The following is a 24,231-nucleotide window of genomic DNA, read 5'->3' as shown; positions in this document are numbered from 1 at the left end:
CTCAGTGCCCTGGATTAACATTAACAGTGATGCTCATGAAACTTTCTTCTGCCTTACTTTCTACGGGTTCCTGTTATCTAAGGGGATTTTGATTTTGTTTGGCTTTTTCTTGCATTAATAAATCAGAAATTAAGAGAAGCTTAATCTCTTCCCCTATTACATGTCATGTTTTTCAAAGACCATGAATTACCTTAACTGTCTTAGTGTTGTTTGTCACCTCAGATATGCCTTCAAGCACTTAGCTATAACTCCATGCAGGCACACTTGGTCTTTATTACCAAGGAAAACAACACAAAGAAAATGATACAAATTCCTCTTCCAGGATGTTTGCCTCCTAACAGTTGACTTGGAAGAACACTGGCACTTAAAAATAGGCTTATGTCCAGGTGCCAATCCCCAGGTGAAGCTTACATTTTCCTTCTGACAAAAAATGTGTTTTGTCTGCCAGGTCAGGTCATTTCCTGACTTCCTCATCCAAACCCCAAACTGAGCTGGGGATATGGAAACCAGGACAGGAGTTTTTCTGTAATGTTTGCATAGAGACAGCACTTTCTCACCATTAACCCCACTACACTAAGAATAGAAAGGAGGAAATAGGTTACTCTTAAATAGGTCAAGCCCCAGAGTGAATAAACTTGACCTCCTCTATCACCCCTGTTTAACTGGTTATACCAACCTTGCCAAGCTTGCCTTGGTATTTGTGTTTTAACAGAAATCATACAGCCGTCTAATAATATCAGTAGCGAATGGCATGCCAAAGCACTAAAGTGCCCTGACAAAAATTTGGCAAAATGAATATAAACCGCTTCTATTCGTCAACTCACACTGCCTCATTTAGGAGTTAATTAGGCAGAACAGAGCAAAGCACTGAAAAGCAGGCATGAGATGCAGCAACTCGAGACTTCTACCAAGGAAATCTACAAACTTTCAGTTGTTAGTATAAATCCTTTTAAAATCTAACAAATAATTAATCCTGGACACATTTCATAAGCATTACATACTATAAATAAGTGGGATTATTATATACAACAGATCATTTCATTTAAATATTAAAGATACTGCAGCATACTCAAAGGGCAAAGCTAAGATGAACCAGGTGTCACCCTGATTATACAGAGTACTGATTTTATAAAGCACTAACTTTGGAATCAATGTCCAAGGCAGGAAGGTATGCAAAGTTTGGAAGAGGAGTGCTAAACACTAAATCCCAAGAACACTAGAGTTCTATTCAAAGTTTACTCCTACAGTCGGAAAAAGAACAAGATCCCCGAACCCCCGAAAGCAGCACAAATCAAATTATTAGGAAGACCATATTTTTACAATAATCCTACAAAACTATACTATGAATAACATTTAAATAAAACAACCTCCCTCCAGGTTTTCTCATTTCTCAATATTTTCATTTGCACAAATACATGTAGACCTATGATTTTGCTTCAAGCATCACGTCATACGGAGTCTAACAATTACTCATTCAAGTGTGCAAGGCAAGCAAACAGCCCTGCAGTGTCTCTCATTTTTTCCTCAGATGTAATTCTTAGCACTGAGCTCCCTGCTGTACTTTTGATTAACCTTATTCCATTGTGCTGGTAAAAGCTTTGAGAATGTAAGTCAAAGTACAGTCTTCTCCCAAGACACATGAATAATGCCAAGGAAAGCCTAATAGTCTAAGAAAGGTCACAACCATAAAGGAATGTTAATTCTGATGAGATCAGATTGTGCACTGCCATTAAGTAAACTAAACACAAGGCCATTAGCTTTGATATGGACTGTTCTTCCTTCCATCAAGGGCTGAACTCAGTACACTGGTTTAACTGGTCAAAATCTGGTCCTAGCACAGAATTTACTGTCTGCTCCCAAAGTAAGTATAAAACCACTTTGACTTCAAACAACAGTAACAAATACTTTTGAGAAACAGACTAATGCAGACCCTTGTTATCTTCTTTATCAATCTCTGAAATCCCTAGTGAAAGGGGATTTTGCTACGTGACCTGCACATTTAGGACTGTCCACTAGTTTTACAGATTGAGGTTGTATCTTCAGACTCTGGGTTCTGAAGCAGAAAATAACCCGTATGTGGATACTCATGCGTGTGAGAACCCTTGAGTTCAGCGGGGTTCTGTTCAAGAGCCTGTGAAAGACCATTACAGACTTTGCTTTAAACTTCCCAACTGTGGAAATACTTTTGTATGGGCTTAGTTCTACTGATTTATTTTAAGGGTTTTTGTTTTGGTTTGGGTTTTTTTTTAATATAAATAATTTTAATGGGGGTTAAACAGGTGCTATGCATGAAGAATAGGGCAAGCTTTAGGTCTGTCAAACTTCTGGCTTCTTAAACTACTAGAAGGGGAGCATAAACCTGTTACAGAATGGTATTTTACCAGAGACAGAGCGCTGCTTATCATCCCTTTTGCTAGAAAAATGAGGAAGAAATTTATACCGAAACAAACATGACTCCATAGGTACAGGACCCACTATCTGCAGATTGTCCCATGAACGTGGTCTTAAAAATAAGCACTTTCACTTACAACTTATGGTGATGCCAAGTTCCACATTATGCTTCTTTGGTAGTTTCACGTGAAATGTTCCGCTGCTTGGTATAACTGATTCTATAAAGAAATAGTTAAAGTGTTAGATAATTTCATAAGGCACAGCTATTCCAAGTGCTTGGGACTACACATGTAAATCGATGAAACACATCGGCATCACAAGCCACAGATGAAACACAGGTGCTGAAGTGAAGGAAGGAAGACATACAAAGTGTGATTTATACCACTATTAGTAATTTCATAGTAACTCCTTTTTTTGAGGTTTAAGTCAATTTATGGAGATTGCATGGGCCAGCAGCTCGCTGAGACTGCAGGTTTTTAGCTCGTATGCAAGTTCTGTGAGCATTATGTGGACATTTTAGTGCTGGCAGATAACTTTCAATTAAAAGGACAGGAAATCAAGTCTTAAAAGAGTTTCAGGTCTTTATGGCTGCAGGTGTAACATATTTTTAACTGTCTGCTAAGGTAACTGCATGGATTTTACATCCACTGGCAAGAAAAGGACTCAAAACATCACTAATGGAGAAGCAGCTGGAGCTAACTGAGGCAAAACCACCTTGAAGATCTGCAGCACTGTATCTGAATCCCGACTTTTGGCATCACTGCCAGCAAAAGTTTGAGCCTTTACCTGAAAAGGAGCAACTGAAATTACAGCCATGGAAACATATAAACATACATGTGGTAGAGGAGTTTAACCATGAGTGTGAGCCTACTGTCATGGAGCAAATGGGAGCAGCACAGACAAGTCCAGGGACTGAAATACACACGGGATGTCAGGTGTATTTAAATGACTTTAATGATTTGATTTCTTACTTTTTAATACTTAATTCCCTATGTATACGAATGTATGTATTGCATTTGTTGGGTTTTTAACATTAGACTAGATGTGTGCATGCTAAAACATTATACAGAATTCCTCTAGAAACCTATAGCCCAATTTTGACATCATGATTTATAACAGCATTAACAATAATCACACTATGCAAAATACAGCACATCCAACGTTGTGACTTCAAAGGAGCTACTGCCAGGTGAGCACAGGAGTCATAGAAGTTTTTACTATTTACATAGTGGAATAGTGTGCATACATGACGTCTACTTGTTTGATTTACACAATCCAGGAATTTATAGGTGTATGCTTAAATACATTACAGAACAAAGACAAGACATTGGTAATAATAAAGACTCACCAGCAACATTAACAATGATTTTTATGGCTTTTATTAATTCAGTTTCTATTATTTTATTTAGATTGTTGCTGTGAGACATTGTAAGTGAAATTCTTCAGTTTTCTGCTTATCCACTCTTCTATAATACTTTTCTGCCTAGTAAAACATTTCATTAGCTGCCCTGTAGTGGATTTGTCTCTGCTCAGTAGAATATTGCTATCTCAGGGCAGAAAAATGTTTGGAAATAACTCAGAGGAGGGCCTGTCACCACATCTTACTATAGGTCTTGTCATTTCTGTTTGTGTTCTGAAGCACGCTGCAGGGCTTTCTCTACGTGAAATGAGAAAGCTGTACAAAAAGATGCATGTTTCAAATGGGTCAGTTGAAATGGAACGCTGTATATGTGAAAAGAAAGTCTCCACCTTGGATGCCAAACACTCGCAATGTGCTTGGGATTTATTCCTTCACTTTTCTTGCAAGACAAAATAACAGTACATTCATACCTGCAACATCAAATTCTACTTCCAAAGTGACCTTGTTGGTGATAGAGGAGTCTCTGAGCAGTTGATTGGCCTCATCAAAAGTGCTGTCTTCTGTTGGGATACCGTTTATTGCCATTATTCTGTCTCCTATTTGCAGCACCCCACACCTTGATACACAGTGATACAAAACAATCAGATGTGCACATTACTAGAACCAGCATTATCATCGAATCATAGAATTGTTTAGGTTGTAAAGACCTCTAAGATCATCAAATCCAACCACTAACCTAACGCTGCCAAGTCCACCACCAAACCATGTCCCTTAGTCCCACATCTACATGTCTTTTAAACACTGCCAGGGATGGTGACTCAGCCAGCTCCCTGGGCAGCCTGTCCCAGTGCTTGACAACTGGTTTGGTGAATGAACACTGAAGGGAAGACAATCCCAGTTCCCTGAGCCACCCCTCATCAGACTTGTTCTCTAGACCCTTCATCAGCTTCATTGGCCTTCTCTGGACACACTCCAGCGCCTCAGTGTCTTTCTTGCAGTAAGGCACCAAAAACTGAACACAGTGTTTGAGCTGTGACCTCACCAGTGCTGAGTACAGGGGGACAATCACTTTCCCAGTCTTGCTGGCAGAACTATTTCTGATACAAAGCATCTGATCAAACATGTTCAGCCTAACCTTGAAGGGTAAGTGTGGCATAGCAGCTCAACAGTCTACCTGGCACAAAGTGGGACAGAAGCTGCTGCTGCTCCTTTGCACCAAGACACCATCAAGCACTCCCAGCATGGGTTGTGCTCATTAGGTGCTGGGGCACAGGAAGAGAGGCACGGCCCTCAGACCTCCATCCCACCCACGGACATCACCTCTGCACGTGACACTGGGCTACTACTACACTACGCTCTGCAATAGTGGCTGGTACTTGTCTGTGCAACTACTACTGTTCTCATGCCATGACTGAAGGCATATATTAGCATGAAAATGCTGCAATGAAATCATTAGTAAGTCAAAACTCTCGTATTCCTTAAGATTTGGTTTTGTACCCGAACTGGATAGAGCTGGATTTGCTCTCCCCTATGGCACAATAAATTACCACTATTTTGATTTCCAATGTTTCCAATTTCCCCCTTCCCCTCCCTTTTGCATGAATATAGCTTCCAGTCTCCTGCCAGAGGACTCTGGATGACAAAATCACTGGTGCTTGTCATTCTTCTTATAGCTGATCAAGCATATGAAATACCCTTGTCAGAACAGACAGCTTATTATTTGCCACACTTGCATTGAGCAAGGCCCTCCAATTTGTCACAGACTGAAAGCAACAAGCCCAAAGCACCCCAAGGAATGCCCACCAAAATGTACTTAGCATCCAACTGAAAGAAGCTCACCTTTCCGCCGGACTGTCAGACTCAATATAGGAAATGAGAGGTGGAGAGGACAAGGTCTCAGTAGCAAACACGCTACCCTGGAGCTGTATCCCAAACCCCACCACGGGGTCAGCTGTCAGCACTACTTCTGTGGTTTCTGTGTGGACGACCTGCCCAGCCAAACCAACAGTGCTAGAGGCTAAAGACACTACAAAACAGAGCAGACCAGGAGGAGAGACATTCATACACAGCAGAAATTTCATTGCTCTTTGAGCAAATTGATCTGTACAACAAACCTAGTCAATGAAACATCTCTTTTAAAGTCAACTTAGGCTAAAGTTCATAAATTATGTATCAACAGTTATGACATAGAAGAGAACAAAAAACATCTGGTTGTATGTTAGAATGCAAAAAAGATGCGCTCTGTACTGAGTAAAATAGATGTGTTTGACACTCCCACTCCCAAAATCTCAGAACATCCCTGAATTCTGTTTGCATTAGGTTTGAGGCGTGGATAAGCAGCATTTTCACAGGAGCGAAGGGAACTGGAAGCGCAAGCACAGCTGTTATTCAGGCTGATTTGCACAAGCTCTTTTGAACACTGCACAGCAATGCGCTGTTGTTAGCAGCAAAGCACATGGCCCAGGCTTGCTTGCAACAAATAAGGATGCCCTCCTGCCACACTATATGTTTGCTATATGTCAGCAATTTGCCAGGCTAATTGGGTAGTGTAAGTTGAACAAACCCCTCTGTCGTAGCAACCAGTATATCTCAAGAGACTGGGAGAAAAAAAGGTTCTTTGGGTTCTCTGAAAGGAACTGGGGGACACTTCTGTAAGAAACACAGGCAGTTATTTCTGTACTCCTGATTCACTCCTATTGTTCTGAATGGGCTGCCTTAGCAAATCAAGCCAAAACCAACATTGGGATTCAGTGCAATTGCCTATGAAATGAGGAGACTGCACCTTCAATTCTTTGATCTCTGCCTAAATGTCTTGCATCATTGTTCAAATTCTCTCAGTGACGAACTACTGCCTTCCATTATGTCATACACAGAAAGCTAGGTTTTTTCAGTTCCTGTTCAGACCAGAAATGTCAGTCCTCCAATGCTGAGAAGTCTGAATGCTTTCATGTTACAGATCTATACCATTGCCTCTCCATCTCTAACTTCCCTCAAGATCTATTTCTGCCTGCAGTGGCTACTAAGAATTAGATAAAAGTTCAAGGGTTTATTTGAGAGACTGTTTAACTGTGGATTTTTTTCCTGGATGTGGGAAAAAATTACTTGTTGTTTCCATACTACAGGTAATACCAGCACAGCTGTACAAAGATGCTGGAAGTTGTGTAAGTATTTTCCCCACTCTAGGGCTACAAGTATTAGCCTTTTGCTCTGAAATAAAACCTGATTAATGTGGCACAGCTGGCAATGACAGTTCTGCTCCAAAAGCTTCACTTGTCAAACTCCTCATTAATTTGTTTTCTCCCAGCAAAGCTCCTTTCAACTCTGAAATCATCTTTTCTAAATTACTGTGAATTCTCACTTCTAATTTTAATTTTCCTAAGGATTGTGTACTGTTTTAGTTACTCAATAGCTTCTTTCTTACTGTTTCTTTTATCTGCACTCAGTTAGACATTGTCACACACAAATGCAAGTACTAATTTGTTTTTAGGAATGGCCACCAGCTTTTGCATTCACTGCATTGAAGAAATGAGTTTCTCTGGCCCTCACTGCTGCAAAGGTTAAAATATGCCTAAACCAGATAAATTCAGAGTTTATATAATACCAGATCCCCTAACGCAACTTCTAGAAATGTCTAAATTTAGAGCATCCAAGCTCATTTTCCCCTTCTCTGAGGTCATACGAGAATTGCTAGCTGTGTCTTTGTTTCCCACCACTTGTGTTTCCATTCCCCCTGTGCAGCAGGCTCCGTAACTTTCTCACGCTTTTTCTAATGTCATACTAGGGAGCCCAAAGGTCTCAAAACATTTATTTCAGCTTTCAGCACAGCTGAGGTTTTCGTTCACATTGGGAAATTCAGTTAATATTTGTGGGATTTAAAACTCACTCCCATAAGCATTTTGCTGATGTGGACACTTGAAAATGACAATTAGGAACTCCTCCCACTCCCACAGAAAATGGACCAGAAATAAAAAAGAGCAGAGATGGAAATATGTTTTCAAGTCACGTAACAACAGCTATCTGCTAAGCCTCTATAAAATGCCACAAGTGCCCAAATCCATGATTTAAGAGCACGTTGGGATTTGTAGCAACAATAACTGCAGCAAGAAACACTGCCATTTCTTTTTGCTGTTTGATGGATTCGAAGTTCTACAGGCCAGGAAGTAGCCTTAATGGTTTAAAAAGGGCCATGGATGTACATGTAGTTGTAGTGAACCCGGCTTGCTACTACTAGGGGCACATTTCAGCATATTTCTATAGTTTTCATCCAACTCTTAGGAACACTCCTGGGGTCTGGTTTACTAAACGCTCTGCAGTGATGTAAATAATAATCTTGAATGTGAAGACCATGTACTTGTTACTTTTATTCCTGCAGCCATATGAGAAACAGAGCAGGATGTATTTAAAGGTACATATGTGGATTATTATGCCTGCAGGCTCCCGCTCTAACCCTCAAGATACTGCAAAACGTTCACTGTTTCTCCTGGCAGCGGCTAATTTGGATGTACTGCAAAAACAGCATCCATGCACATCTAAGACCCTCTCTAATTTGTACCAGGTATGGTAGTATCTAGTAAGTATCATGTAAGCTGGCATAAAATTGTGTCTCACTTCCTAATATGGGCCTGTAACAATGAACTTCAGGATTTAAACTTTAACCAAATAATGATCTAGAGAGTTTCCCCAGTGAAAACCATACTTTAAAACAAATGAAAACAAAATAAAAACAAGAAGGCAGAGGAAAACAAGTGGCATAAACAAAGCACGTTGAGAGCAGGGCAAGCCTTCCATTTTTACAGCCATGTGTTTGGAAAGCTCTGTTTAACTAATGCAATGATTGTAAAATCACGGCTATAAAACTCGTGGACCCTGCTGTACCATCACACTTCATTACCATGAACTTTGGCATGATCACAGGAAGTTATGCAGGTTGGCCTAAATAATTTGAAACGTAAACTTTATAGCACCCTTCACCAATACATCCTTTTCTTCCCAAACAACATCTTAAAAGATTTATTGGAAGTTACATTAATAAAACCCTGAAGTTATCCAAGAGGATTAAATAATAAAAAATCCCACTAAAACTGAGTGTGCTCTTCCTCTTCTAGGAAAAGGACAGCAGTCAATGCTAACTAGTTCTTATGAGTTTCCCACAAAGGGAGAAGGGCAAGGTTTTCCAAATCCTGTTGATGGCTGGTGGAAGGGTACAGTTTAGGACCAATCATTCTCTGTTACAGTCACTTCTAGCACATTCAGTGCAGTGCGGGTCTCTTCAAGTTGGCTGTTACTGCAGTTACAAGTATGGGTAAAAGTCTAGAAACTGGAGTAAGGAACTCTGCATGGGCTAAAAGGCAAGCTCATGGAGATGGTGAGCAAGCCTGGCTGGCTAGCCAGTGCCTCTAAAGCCAGCTCCGATTCAGGGATCATGATGCAGTCACTGCTCGAGGTGAGACACAGACTCAGTGACAGGGACAGTTCCGTTTATTTTCTAATGCTCTATATCCAGACTTTGCAACACAAATACATAATATACTATCCCGTAACAAAGCCTCATCCTAATTCCTCCTAGCTAGAGATTTGTTTAACCATAGCAGCCTGTCATCCCCAGGGCCTTCTGACTTCAGGAACCTTTCAGGTGGGCTTCAGTGCTTACGTGACTGTCCCACTTAAATCTAATGTCATTGGCCTTGTTTTGAGCCCTGCTTTGGAGGATACCAAACTGCAGGGCATGGCTCCCTTGAAGGAAGAATGTCTTAAAAATACACCACCACAAGTAAAGGCTGTCTCCAAGATTCATAACAGGATTAGCTTTCAGGATTAACAGTCCTCTGCTGGATTGAACAGCTACAATATAACACAATTGAAGAGCTATTTTTTTTTGCATCCAGCATTATTTTACTATTAAAATAAATTATAATTAGAATAACATTACTACTGTTTCTCATGTGCACATGAGGACAGGTAAGAGCTGGACCCCTCCTGATACCATGGCATGGATGGACACGCTGTCTCCCCAGGACTCAAAACAATGTATTGGAAGCTAACATGTCAATAAATGAGTTGTGAAAAATGGCTGATCAGAGTAAAAATAAAAAATGCACTTATGGGCATACATTATGTAAAAATATTTGCTTTACAAATGAAATAAGAACAAGCAAGCGACAAAAAACTGCAAGAAAGCAAAACCTGTTTCTCTCAAGTGTTTCCTCACAACTCCACAGCAACTGGCCTTAGATGGAGGCTACTGGTTTGCTCTACTTTTACTATCACCATGGGAAATCCTTAATACAGGGCAGCAGTGCTGTAATGCACAGCAGCTCAGTTTTTCCAGAGTGGACCTGTAAGCATTATTAGCTGTAACAGATCATTTAGAGAGTAGTTCTCAGCTCCCCGCTCTGGAGAAACTGAGCTGCTGAGGATCACACAAAGATGTACAAGCCAAAAGTTGAGGTAGCACTTACATAGGGTCTGGGAAACAATGTGCTTGTACAGCCATATTCCTCTGGCTCAGTGAATACTTGCCAATATACAAAGTGGAACAGCCTGAAATATATCCAACGCTGACTTGGAAAATTACTGACTCTTGGGAAATCCATGCTTTGAATCCCAGAGACTGGTTAGAAACAAGGCTATTTAGTCCTCACTGTTATTTGTTGCTCTTCACAAAACTGACCATACAGGTTACGATGTAGGTATAAACATTAAAACTACTTAGGAGGTACTGTAGCTAGCTTCTCCTTCTGTTACATGACAGTTGGTTGAGCTTACCAGCAATCTGTTTTGAACTATTCAGCTATGAATTCTAATCTCTGATGGAAACGGGAAGAGTTGAAAAAGGTATTTAAAAATAACTTTAAAATTTAAAAAGTTATTTTAAAATAACTTTAAAATTTAAAAATAAAGGTATTTAAAAATAAATAATTTAAAAATAAGTAATGGTATAATAAACTCTTCCACAGTTGTCTGAAGAAAACATTGCTTTATATGTTTCAGATTAGACACTTAAGCTGCATCTCGTTTCATTTTAGCTTTGGACAAATATTTGTATGCTGATGTTTCCCTACATCTAACAGAAACTCCAATTATTTCTCTTCTGCCTAGTAGGTATGTATTAATTAAGGTACTTTGTACCTTTTTCCTGTATCTTCCCCCTCCTCCACCCATTCACTGCACATTTGGAGCAAATGCTGTTACCACCTACAGGAGCTTTTGAAGTCCTTCTTTTTCATCCTCCGCCTCATCATTGTCCCACGCGGGCTGGTGGAGTAGAGGCTGCGAGGTAAGGTCCCCATGTTCAGGGAACTCAGGCTGTATGCACTCATGGAGGTAGGAGAGAAGGACGAAGACACCAAAGCTGCTGTAAGAAATCAGACACTTGGCACACAGCACTCATTCTTCATGGAAGAGCGCGGCACATGCCTATAACTCATCAATGAATCAAACAACGTGTATGATGCACAGGAATGGTTTGTGCATTTCAAATAACAAAGACATTAAACCACATAGGTGACCCTAGGTAACAGTATAGCCAGCATTTCATGAAAATACCTGCTGGAAGCTAACAAAGATAATGTAGATACCAAAAGAACATTCATTGGATACAACTTATTTTAGGCAAAGAATGTTAAACTAAATTTTTCAACACATATCCATGAACCAATGCAGATCAATATGTCTAGATACACTGATTTTAGAAATGCCTTTTTGTAGAAGGTGATTTCTGACAAAGTATCTGTAAGCAATGCTTCGCATGCAGAAATTGTGCTTTATTTGCACTACTCAAATCTAACGGTCTACTCATATAGCAAAAGCTGATTCATTCAGAATTTTCAAGCCTTTTTCTGTCTACAAAGGTTGCCTTGTTACAAAAAGAAAAGCCATAAAATGTCAGAAATAACCTTGGCATGGCTATGAAAAAGTGTAGCATCCATAAAACTGAAAAGGTTTTAGTGCCTGAAATGGGAAAATCATGAGTGAAAGAAGAGGGGAGGGAGGGAGAGGAAAAAGACAAGGAGGAGAGAATATGTCAGCAGGAAAAAGTGTGGAACATTACGAAGGCTTTTTTGAGGAGACGTTTTCTGGAATTTCAAGGCTGTCATCCTGCAATTGTCAGGGTGGTAGGTGTTATAATGGTGGTAGGTGAGGAGGCTGCTGTGGCTGCTGGCACACGAATTCCAGGTAAGTTGCCTGTTGTTTCTTTGAAACTTCACTGCCCACATGAAGGGATGATGGAAAATCAGAAACAAAAGGACCAGAGAAGAGGGAAAAGTAACTGAATTGCACAAACAAAAAAAGAAGTCAAAAATGGAAATAAATTGAAACGAAAAACAAAATTAAATAATAAATAACCTGGTCTTGTCTTCTTACTGGGGGGTGCTAACCTGAGGAATAGAAATAGGTTGCTTTTTTTTTCTCAGAATAAATGCTTCTGATTTTTTTTTTTTAGGTGGTCTTGTATTTATTTTTAAAAAGATTAGTACTGAATCAATTTCTAATCTCACTCTGGCTTTAGGAGCTAAGATTGCAGAATTCCTTAGAAAATACTAAGGTGTTACATCTGATCACTAACTGAAGGTTAGTAAGTCTCTCCTTGCATTCATCTACTTAAAAAGACCAACAGATACTATAAATAGCACTGCCTGGAATGGAGATGTTTACTTGGCAGTCATTTCAATTTACTGCATTGACATTTTAATTCTGCCACCACCTATTGTTGGCATTACGCTATTCTGTGCAGTAAACGAATTCCCAGGGCCAGCATCTGAAAAACTGTATCCTGAAGCCCGGTTAGTAAAGATAAGAGTTCTTATTGATTAGGTGGATATGCAATTTATTGTGGGTTTGGGTTTTTTTTTGCTTGTTTTGTAAATTTGATCTTTAAAACTTTAAAATGACCCTTTTCTGGATTAAATTTGAAACCCTATTTAACGCTGGTTCTGAGCACGGGCAGCCTGGGACATGCCAAAAATGAAGGCCAATATTTACCAAGAGAATGGGAAGCATTTCAGTTGATATGTTAAATATTAAAGGAAAATGACTGAAGTCACCCCTCATTAAATACAGTCTATTTATCATGAAATGTAGCATCACCATGTGCTTGCTGAACGACATAGGAACACTTTAAACTATGAACTTCATTTGGATGACTGAGGGGTTCACCCACACAGTGAAACCACACATAGTCTTTGGTCCATGAGCTGTATTGCTTGTTTTTCTCTGCTACCTGCTCCATCTACAATGGCTGCAGACACATATAACAATAGCCAAAAATCTTGACTCTTTAGGTTGGACCCACACCTTGTGTTCCTTGTGTGGGAAAAATGCAGTCACCACAGCACTGTGCAGTATCAGAAGTAAAGCTACTCTTTCTTTCTACTTCATATTTACATGAGTAATGATCTGCTAATTGTCTGAAAATATTAACTCTCCTCTGACTCAAAAGCAATGTCTGTCACTGTGGGGAGGAGTACACACCAGGGAAGGGAGAGGAAAAGGAGGGTACAGGGGCCCATCATATCCCCACAGCCTTGTGGGGAGATCGGGACTCCGGAGGCCCTGGCACTTCCAGTCATGGTCCTGTGTCCTCCATCAGGGTGCCCTGGATCTCCCTCAGAGCATCCCCGCTGTGCCCTGATGTGTTTGAATCAGAAGAATCCATTTGTTTTCCTGCCCTCAACAGATACCAAAGGTAAGGGTTGGGTGGGATGCCAGTACCTGCCAGCCTGCACCTTGGGGTACCTCACCCATTGGCACAATTGCCAGCGACCTGAGAGACTTTGGAAAATCTCACGTCAGCAAGAGTCTCAGAAACAGCAGCAGTAGCGGGATATAGCCATAGGTGTCTTACAGACTTACTGTATCTTCTCAGATGAAACTTTCTATTTGATTACACACACAGACAACAAGGTTTCCAAACTTTTAACTACGGCGTAAAAATGAAAATCTAATAAGGACGACGTGGCTAGGTGGGTTTTCATTATTTTCAGGTTGCTGTGAGCTTTGCTTAATTAAAAAGCCTGCTTCCAGCAGGAAATTATCTGCTAGTCTTTGATTTTTTTCTTTTCTTTAATGTTTTATTTTCACGCTGAGAGTTGAGATAGCAATGTCCTCCCAAGCGGGGAGGCACACAGATTTGGTTTGCTCAGCTTGCACATGAATAATCCCAATTCAACAAAAGTTCTGTAAAAGAAAATCCTACCGTGTGTAACTGTAGTAATTCAGTGGTAATTTGAGCTATTCCAACCCAGGCCTGTGTACAGCGAACATAAAACTAATGGGGCAGCAAGAGAACTGAATGTTAGCAGCACGGTATAAAGGAAAAAAACGATGAAAAAAAAAATCTGATCTTTTATAGTGCTCTCCATTTTATTTTAGGGCTACAATTTCAATTTATTTTATATGCTGAATTTCCTGCCCATTTTAAATTCCTAACATATTCCCCTAAGGCCAATAACTGAGCTTAACAGATACAGCCCTAAGGATTCAGCTTAGCCCAAATACATAAAGGGAGCTTTGCAAACTCTGCAGCACCTAGGCCACACACCACACCTGATGAAAGGTTGCTTCCAAGAGGGTACTTGCTTCCATAATGCATGTTACACCTTGAATTGGTTGTGATACTGGAGTATCACTACCTGGTGAGGGGCTGGGAAGGGCTGTAAACATCACAGTTAGTCTGCCTTACTTAAGAAAGCAACTTAATTAATTACCTTAGGGGGATTTGTTCCCAAAAGATGCTCCTTGCAGATCCCCCTGATAGGATTTTATAATGATCAGTTCCTAACCCTGGCATGGCAAGAACATCGCTTTTTCTAAGCAGCTACACTGGGTCAAGGTGACTAGAACATCAACGGCATCATTTTGTTTTAAAAGTTGGTTAAGAAATAATTGCTTCAAGTTACACAATCACCTACATAAATCTTTGGCCCTGAGACTCATCTTCCCAAAACAAACACTCTTCAAAGGTTCTTTAACCAGCCAGAAATTGACTGTGACATCTTCACTTAAAAAAAACCCCCATGAAACATCTGTTTGCAACATGCTGTCATAACTGGATAGAAATACGTGGAAAAATTTGGTCTTCATCTCATTCTGCTGCTGCAGTATCACTCTCTGCTCCCTCGCCCCTCTAACTGGCTTAAATAGAAAGGGGAAGGAAGTGCTGAATAATGGAAGAACAGGGACTATTTTCTGTTTGCCCTGGTCCAAGGGGAAATGAGTATCTCCGCAGCGACTAGTTCGACATCTACCACTCTGACAAACTGACCAGAGTATCACTTATCCAGGGACAGTCTGGATCTTAGACAGATGTCCAAGAATATTTACCATCATTGACATGTCTAGGCCTCAGAAATCTTGTCTTGGTCTAATGAAGGCAGAAGCACAGTAACACAGCCTCAGAAGATGGTACCACTGGTTCATACTGCAACACAGGTACTTATTTGTCTGTTGATAACCCCTGTTATTCTTTGACCGCCATCAACATGCAATACGTTAGACTGAACTTATGAATACTGTGAATTAACCACTTTCAAAGGATTATTTAGAAGATAAGACAGGCAGCCCCCATCTTCAAATACTAAGACATTTAATATATATTTGGTTTGAAATTGGGAAGCTATTCTCTTCAAGCATGTTGGTATGAAATAAATATCACGGTGAAAAGGCTGAGATCTAGGGAACTGTTTACAAACAAACCTTTTTCATAAGCACTGAGAATGAGCCCATGAAGCAACCTCAGAAGTACTTCGAAAGATGATGGCTTTCAATAATAATGCCATTAACAAGAGAAAATACAGGGCTTTTTTTCAGGTATTTCAGGGGAGAACAGGTGTTATTAATGAAGTGTTCATAACAGACTATCAAGTTGATATACTGAAAACAAGTTGGCTGTGGTCCTTCCTCCCCCACTCTACATTTAAGAAGCAATTTAGAGATTCATTTACTGAAGTTGCCCCTCCAATGACTGCAACAGTGAGTCAACAGGTGGCTTTATGTACATTTACAAGTGTGCAGAGCCATTTCTCAGTAAAACATTTCTCTCTCTATCCATCGGAATCTCGGAGGGTACATTAAAGTCCAGAAAACACAGAGCTTCTCAGAAACTGCAGAACCATAACCTGCAGAGCTGAAACAACATTTACAGACATAACTGCCATGATAGCTTTCTTGGCCATTCAGCAAGGGCAGCCAAAGTGAAAGGCAGAAACAATAAGAGCAGTATTTGGTGTTACAGATCCTCTTACCGTGCTCCGGGCCTTTCAGCGCCAGCCGTGTCTGGTGATGAGGAAGGATCTCAAGTTTGACATTATCTGCTGCATTAGCCAAAAACTGCGTTGCTTCTGCCAGCGTACAGTACTCCATGCTGGTGCCGTCAATGGACAGAATATGGTCTCCTACATGTAATGCACCACATCTACATAAAAGGGGAAAAACTCAGTATGATCAGGTATACTCCTTGCTTGGCAAATGAGCTTTACTGCCTTCAAACTGGTCATGACAAGTATGAACGTGTTCTTTTTTTCGAGAGAGATTTGTGCTTTGTAGGCATTGTCACTGGTCAGACTTTATATCTATTAGTACAAACCTTAAAAACAATTCAGTTAATACAGGATATGCCAAGACATCACTCACAGAACTGGAATGGGATAGCTGACTATAAAAATATGTGTGAATGGCAGCAGAATAAAATGAGAAGAGCTTAAGGAGACTCAAATAACTTGGTCACATATCCCTCACACAAGCACCCAGTTCATCATTTTTTGAGTTATAGTTCAAACATTTATTAGTACAAAAGCTGTAAATGATGATGAAATTATGCAGTAGTCAAACAAATAATGAAACCAGGGCTAGCATGGTGACTTGAGGAGTGGGGTGGGGAGGGGGCTATCTGCTAAATCTTGCTGCACTCAAGAGACTGGCTACTGGATGAGTTGAGAAATGCAAACACAGCAGTCAGCATCCCGACGTACCAGTCAAGTGGACAGCTCCTTTAATTGGTTACCCCCTGCGAAATGGGAAAAAACAGAGGGAGAAAATTAAAGCATCCTGCACCATTGAACTGGAGAACACCCCTGGATCAATGGCCGTCACTCTCAAAGTTTCTACTGTAGGGAAAAGCCCACAGAGGAGCTGTAGACTCACTGCTACAAGTGGGTGCTACCAAAAGCACCGTTGTCAGAGAGGAGTTACAAGGTAGGGTGACTGGGGACATGCAGGAGGAATTTGCTGCTGAAACGTAATACTTAAGGAATTTTTAGATAGAGGTATGTATATAGAAATATACTGTATATGTATAAACACATACACACACACATACGCACGCACCTCAGAAATGATCTCACGGCTCTGTTACAGAGCTTTAGACCACTGGGGAAAACTACCTACCATTTTTTTTTAAATGGTTTACATGGTTTTATTTAAACATTTAAATGAAGTGGAAAAACTGCAGCAAAATAACTTCAAAACACAGAAGCCAGTCTTTCTAATACCTCAGTTGTATTCTCCAAGATCAATTAAAAATCCACACCTAAGGAGTTCCATTTTACTGTGCCACAAGAATGAGTGATCTATTCTAAAAGAACACCTCAAGGTTGCAAAGCCTCGAAATGTACTTCCCTTGACAGCTGTTCCACACTGTGGGCTTACTTCCAGTGGGTTATGTATTGTTTTAAACGTGGATCTCTGTCACAGCATTACATTTAATAGTCAGAGCAGACCTCTAAACTCCTGTGCTGCATAGTGCAAGCAGAGAGTCATGTATTACATGGGGGCTGGCTTATGTCATTGAATACTACATGAATGAGCTAAAATAACTTGTGTCCTGGAAGTCTTAAACTCGACAGTATGGAAAAACAATCTGACAAAGTGCTAATTTTAAGACCTGCAACCTTAAGAGCGTCTGGTTCTGTCCATTTTATCAAAAAAGGGAAGGGTTTCTTTAAAACCAAACCGAATGAAAGTACAAATAAAATGGATGTATGGACTTGCAGTGTCAGCCTTCTGTCACACTCACCTGTCTGCAATACTCGCAGATTTGATTTTGTCTATGACAATGACCTGCTTGTTGCAGCACATCGAGGTAGTTAGTGCAACCCCAAGAGCAGCCCCGGGAGTTTTGGCAACTTCAACTAGCAGCGGTCCAGATGCTGTTGCTACCGAATCTGGTAAAATTAGATAACAAAAGATCAGTATTATACCTATGTGGTACTTACGCCGTTTTCATAGTTTCTCCCACAAAATCTCCATGGCTATTCTATTTCTCTAACCAGACAACATGTCACTTAAAGAGATTCTGGAACAGCATCATTTTAGGTGTCAAGTATCTGATCTTGATGTCGAAAATCATGAAAGCAAGAAGAAGTTTGTGAATTTGGCACGTCCTGGGGCTTCTCAGTCTGTCAGAATCAGAGATGGACTAGGTTAGGGAACCAGGTTGTGTTAATGAATCACTCTCTGGAACAACTTAAGCTAAAAACCACCTGGAATTTGAAACACGCATGGTTAAAGAAGGATGCTAAATTAAATTTCAGAGAAGAAGAGAAAGGTCTATGGACAACAGCTATGATAATGGAATTGTAGAATCATAGAATAGTTAAGGTTGGAAAGGACCTTAAGATCACCAAGTTCCAACCCCCTGCCATGGGCAGGGACACCTCACACTAAACCATGTCACCCAAGGCTCTGTTCAGCCTGGCCTTGAGCACTGACAGGGATGGGGCAGCCACAGCTTCTCTGGGCACCCTGTGCCAGTGCCTCACCACCCTCACAGGGAAGAATTTCTTCCTTATATCCAACCTAAATCTTCCCTGTTTAAGCTTGAAGCCATTACCCCTTGTTGTGTCACTACAGTTCCTAATGAATAGTCCCTCCCCAGCATCTCTATAGCCCCCTTCAGATACTGGAAGGCTGCTATGAGGTCTCCACGCAGCCTTCTCTTCTCCAGGCTGAACAGCCCCAACTTTCTCAGCCTGTCTTCATGCAGGAGGTGCTCCAGTCCCCTGATCATTCTCGTGGCCTCCTCTGGACTTGTTCCAACAGCTCCATGTCCTTTTTATGTTGAGGACACCAGAACTGCACACAATACTCCAAGTGAGGTCTCACGAGAGCAGAGTAAAGGGGCAGGATCACCTCCTTTGACCTGCTGGTCACGCTCCTTTTGACGCAGCCCAGGGTACACTTGGCTTTCTGGGCTGCAAGCGCACACTGAAGCCGGCTCATGTTCATTTTCTCATCGACCAGCACCCCCAAGTCCTTCTCCCCAGGGCTGCTCTGAATCTCTTCTCTGCCCAACCTGTACCTGTGCCTGGGATTCCAATGAAGAAGACAAAGAAAGGGTCTACCAGAAATCCCTCACAAAAAGAAAGAACAATTTAGGAGAAAACGGCGAAAGCGCAGGAGGCATGACAGCTAGAAATAGTAGGAGTTAAAGCAAAATGCATGTGAGGAGGTTCAGAAGATCCTTGCAATATCCTGCCACTGTATAAAGTACTGCCTTGTAACAGTGCACACACAGTAAATGACCAGCACCGAAAAAGGCAGCAGAAAAATAGGAGGCAGCAACTGTCATGACTGATGTCTGTGGCGAGGAACTATGCCAAAGAGAGACAAGTGCTAGACGGAACAAAGAAATAGCAATCTGCTTTCTAAATGCCAAGACAAAGCAGGCAGTGATAAGGGTGAAGTACATTCTGTAAAATGCCTGGGAACTGCTGATACCTATCAATCAGGAACTGATCTCAGTGGAATAAGATACAGTAAACAGAAGGCATACAGAAGGCATCCTTTAAGGACATAAAAAGACTGAGACAAAGAGAAGGGTATCAGAAGCCTTTGGAGTTGCTTACAATCGGAACACAGAGAAAAAAACCCTTATGCTGGAGCAGAGTTACCAAACGTCCTGCTAGCAAACAGATGAGATTCATATTCACTGGAGCCTGCTGTAGGAATGGTAAGAAAAGGTTCAACTGTGACATCTCTCAGAAATCCCTGAGATTGAAGCTGTAAAAGAACTGCATTTGGCTTCTAAGTATGGAAGAGAAGACAGATGTAAATACTCCCTTCAGTCTTAAGTCTAGAAAATTAGTCCAAAAATGTAATTCTGACACTGAAAAGACAAAATATGAAAAGCTGCATTACTGTTCAAAACTAATACGCCCTCATGATGAGACAAGAAACTGAATAAGAGCTTGATTAGCCAACACTCAGCTAAGGTGCTAGTTAAGAGAGTAATGTAGGTAAATTGAATATAGAAATTGAGTGAAAAATGATGAAATAACATACAAAATCAGTAAAGCACCAGCTAATCATTTTAGAACTCCTTGTTTACGTGCTCTACCCTGTGCCCAACTTGAAATAGTTTTTATATTCCCGTTATCTCTTTGCCAGTTAGAAACCTGCGGATGTGAAGGGGAAATTAAGCATTTCGGGAAGTGTGCATTAAATGCAAGTAATTTTTGATTCTGCTTAATTGGGACTGACTTTTTAAAGGCTGAATTTTCACAGGCACTACCAAAATAAGCTGCTTCACAAATCTGAACCAAACTTTAAACTGTGATCCCCCAAAAGAGAGTCCACCCTGTAGCATTCCTGCTTGGAGCTTCAGGCACTAAACAGCTTTAGAGTTGGAAGAACTGCCCTCAGTAGCTGCTTGTCTTTCTCTAGTATCTAAAGGAGGAGGTTATCACAATTAAACTCCTGTCTCAGATGCCTTGTTAAGTGTCTAAGTAAGGCAGAACGCACACAGTGACTTGCATACGGCCAAATAAGCACATGCAGCAGAACAGAAGAATTCCCGATTTCCACTCCTGTGCTGAAAAACAATTATTTCTTCTTGAATATTCTAGTGGGTTCTGGTGCTACAAACGAGCTTGCATTCACAAACATATGGGAAGAAGACTCAAACAATGTCATCAGTACTGTGAGACAAACGTTTGAACTCGCCATCGATCCAGAAAATGGCAAAGCCCAAGTTGTTACTGCCCTACTGCAAGTTCTTTCTGTAATGGTTGTCTTGAGCAGAGGAAACTAAATGCAAATATCTGTTGAGAGTGAGTATATCTTTCAAGAGTGTGCTCCTTTCTCAAGTTACTTGAGAAATGCATGATCAGCTTATGCTCTAGTGTTATTTCCCAGGTGTCTGTCGAAATACACTGGGAAAGCAAACCAAGGCAGACGGGATGAACAAATAAGATAACTACATTAGAGGAACCAGAAGAGAAGAAATGGAGTGTGTCTAACTGTGGAAAATAAACACAAGGAAGAGAAATCAGAAGGCAATAATCAAGCACACATTCCCTGACAGAGAAGTATCAGTTTATCATGTTGAAGTAAAGCATGGATATGAAAAATGTATCATACAGGTATAAATTATTCATGGGTGAAGACGTTTCAGTCATTAAGATATTTACGCTGTGACTGAAGCACTTACACACTATGTTGATTTATTGGCTATGTAATTACATAAGATATACTGATGAATGTTTCCATGAAAAATGCTCTAGATTTTTGATTTTGTTAATCATTTTTCACACTTCTGAGCACTGCATCTCAATCAGTACAAGAGGCTTGATTAAAACCTCCCAGAGGAAGCACTACTGCTAATACATTCCGCATGCTAATACATTTCTTCAGCTAGATAGCAGCACACCTTTTTTATTTGACAGCTTAAATCACTGGCAACAAGGGGTTAGCATACTTTTATGATGGGTAAATACACTACATGATATATAAAATTTGTGGATAAAATAAGCAGTGTCACCCCCCCACCCCCCAACAGAGAATCACAAATCATTTTAAAAGTTGAAAAAAGAATTAAATCTTAGCCTGATGAAGTAATCACATTACACGTGTTTATGTCCTTGTAAATGTATATATCTGCTAACCCTTACCTATCCTCACAGCTTGTTAAAGCCAGTTCCACAACTGGTGGATGGTGAAGGACAAGACCTCTTTAGGATTCCCACGGTGGGAAAGCCAAAAAATGAGATGCTATTTTTAGGCAGCAAAGGATCAACATGTAAAACAGTACCTCTAAATGTCCTAAAAAGGCATTCGCTTCCCAAAGATTTCTTGTACTTAAAGCTGGGAAGTGCTGCTATACTGTGAGCTTGTTCCTCAAGGTACACTAAGCTCTGTTGCTATCATCTGTGCTCTGCAGCTTCCCACTTTAACTGAAAGGTCTTGGATGCCGCCTTATATTTTTTCAGAAGCCATGGCAATACAAAGCACAAATCATGTTTTTCTGGAGCAGCTTAAAAGAGCCAAGGAGGAAGGATGTCAAAACAGATTTTGACCGTAAAGAGCCAGCCGAACCTATTGAAAACCACAGCTTCACAGGACTGCTATTGATCTTGCTTGGATGCTGCTGTATCTTCTAGTAATGATGCGAGTGACAAACAAGAGGATACCTTACTATCTCACACTAATTTTTCTCTCACCAAGCTTCTTTCCTATTCACCTTAAAATTGTATATAGCAGGTGCATGCAATTTTCTTTGTTGTCATTGTGATTCTCTGACTCAAAGCAGTGGGGAAAAAGCGTTAAAAAAAGCAAGTCTGCACTGGTTCAGATCAGCAAATAAATGCACAGCTCTTCATGCACAGTTCTCCCCATGCAATGTCTTAATGCTTTTGTAGCAATGCATTCACAGATCTAAATGTGTCTCTCTCCTGTTAAACTAGAAGACAGCATTTCACAGAAGTACTTTTTCATGGGCCAAAAGTGCATGTTCTGCTTCTCACATCTTTCTTTGTTCCCTTCATACAAGATCCTTGCAACCCACAGACAGTAAGTAGAGCAATCTCTCTTCTTTTGTCCATTCAGTTCTTGTCTGTACACCTGATTGTTTACCTTCTCTCTTTTTCTGTAACCCTATTTTTTATACCCAGAACCTACATGCCTCATGCTCAGACTAATCAAGAAAGCATAAAGTTAATGAGAACATTGGGACACCCAGAACATATTTTCAGAGCAGTAAGCCTCATTAAGCTCAGGTCATACGACACCTGGACATCTTTCTATACTTCTCCTAAAAGGAAAAACATCCTCTAGCCCTAAAGTACAATTTCCAGTACCAATACCCAAAGACCGGATGGATCACAGAGGTGCATTTTAGTGAAGCTAAAGAAGACTGTTGAGGACTGAAAAAAATCTGAAATCTCTGACACTCTCTCCTCCTTTAAGAGCAAAAAGCTGAACATTTACAGCAGATCAGTTTGAATCACTCCCAAGTGCCCTACACTTTATTCTTGCTTTCCTCTACTCTCTCTGTGATCTTTTTTTAATTCACAAAAATCAATGATTCTTTTCCAGCATCAGCTCAGCAATCACACATGCTGCAGTTCTGATGTACACGGGTCAGTCATTGATTGCTCCTCAAGAAATCTGTTGAGTAAACTCTCATAGAAGGACCCTCACAAGTCCTTAAATGCAGGAATGCACAACCATTTCCTTGAACTTGCTTTCTTCAACAAAAATATGACAGAATGTAGGGAGGTGTATGTACTCATGTATTTAAGGCAATGTGAGTTACAGAAAGGGTCCAACACAAAACACTACTGAAGTCTATTTTTACTGTAGAAAGGTTGAGACACCCAACATACCATCAGCACCAGAGCAAAACTGGAAGGTACTTAGAAACTGCAGTGGTGAATCTGGTGCGTAAGGCCAGAATAGGATGACAGCAGTCCCAGCTCCTGCAGCTAAATCTGGGCTTTATTTGCCATATCTCAGTCTCAACAGAGTATTTATAGAACAACTGATGGTGGGGAATGTGCAGCAGGTGTAGTTGTGTCAGTCCATTCAGAATCAGCATTAGCACCCCTGTTTTCTGTATTAAGTAGCAGGAGTTGAAATGTTAAAAGCTGCTTTTTTCTTTCTCTCCCCTATAAATGACTCAAAATTTCAGGTGTCAGACATACCATAGGTTGATCAACAGGACCTTTCAGTATTTGCCATTCCTTTGAAAATCTGGATTGATTAAATGCAAAAATCAGAGTTCATATATTTCTTACAGGGTACTTAAAAAAATCCATGGCCAGTTGTAGAGATTTGAGCTCAGGTAACAAACTCAAAGAACAGGCAAAATTTCTAAGAGGCTGGATGAATTTTGTTCCCAAGCCCTGTGGCTTTAGCAGTGACACTCTCCATACAGACTGTTTTGCAAGGCCCTTTAAAGCACTTCCCAGCTGGCAGTGGAGCAACATAAAAGCACTTGGGGATTCTGAGCACATTCACATCCACTCTTCTTCATTAATCAACAGACTATTCATTACTGTCAAACAGTACCTTAAACTGCACTTAATGAATCTAGTCATCCTCCATGTGGTTTTCTTAGTGTATTCTTAAGGACCTTTATTTTTCAATGAACACCAACCTAGAAAGAACATTCTTTGTGCCCATTAAAATGTCCTCTCTATAAGACTGATAGCATTTAAAGCTGTCCCAGCTCCTCATAGTCCAGTGGCAAGAGTGTATCCCTGGGA

The 24,231-nt window shown here is 40.5% G+C and overlaps 1 protein-coding gene across 17 annotated transcripts in view; it reads right to left on the bottom strand.

Moving 5' to 3' along the window:
- Positions 1-24,231, bottom strand: part of GRIP1 (glutamate receptor interacting protein 1) — a 327,255-nt gene that overhangs the window by 30,247 nt on the left and 272,777 nt on the right. For 11 of the 17 annotated variants that reach the window (XM_061368069.1, XM_061368073.1, XM_061368079.1 and 8 more), the window contains 6 exons: positions 17,763-17,910; positions 15,994-16,163; positions 10,950-11,105; positions 5,591-5,777; positions 4,222-4,367; positions 2,529-2,609 (listed from right to left, as the gene is read on the bottom strand). In XM_061368069.1, the coding sequence (XP_061224053.1) occupies positions 2,529-2,609; positions 4,222-4,367; positions 5,591-5,777; positions 10,950-11,105; positions 15,994-16,163; positions 17,763-17,910 (888 nt within the window). Of the gene's footprint in view, positions 1-2,528; positions 2,610-4,221; positions 4,368-5,590; positions 5,778-10,949; positions 11,106-11,801; positions 11,958-15,993; positions 16,164-17,762; positions 17,911-24,231 lie in introns of all 17 variants that reach the window. The other 6 variants (XM_061368083.1, XM_061368082.1, XM_061368068.1 and 3 more) reach the window with 6 other exon arrangements.

The sequence above is a fragment of the Neopsephotus bourkii genome, unplaced genomic scaffold (assembly GCF_033783945.1).
Source record: "Neopsephotus bourkii isolate Nb327-2 ecotype Australia unplaced genomic scaffold, CSIRO-AGI_Nbou_v1 NB_1423, whole genome shotgun sequence".
NCBI lineage: Eukaryota > Metazoa > Chordata > Aves > Psittaciformes > Psittacidae > Neopsephotus > Neopsephotus bourkii.
This window is presented reverse-complemented; position numbering and strand designations above follow the sequence as displayed.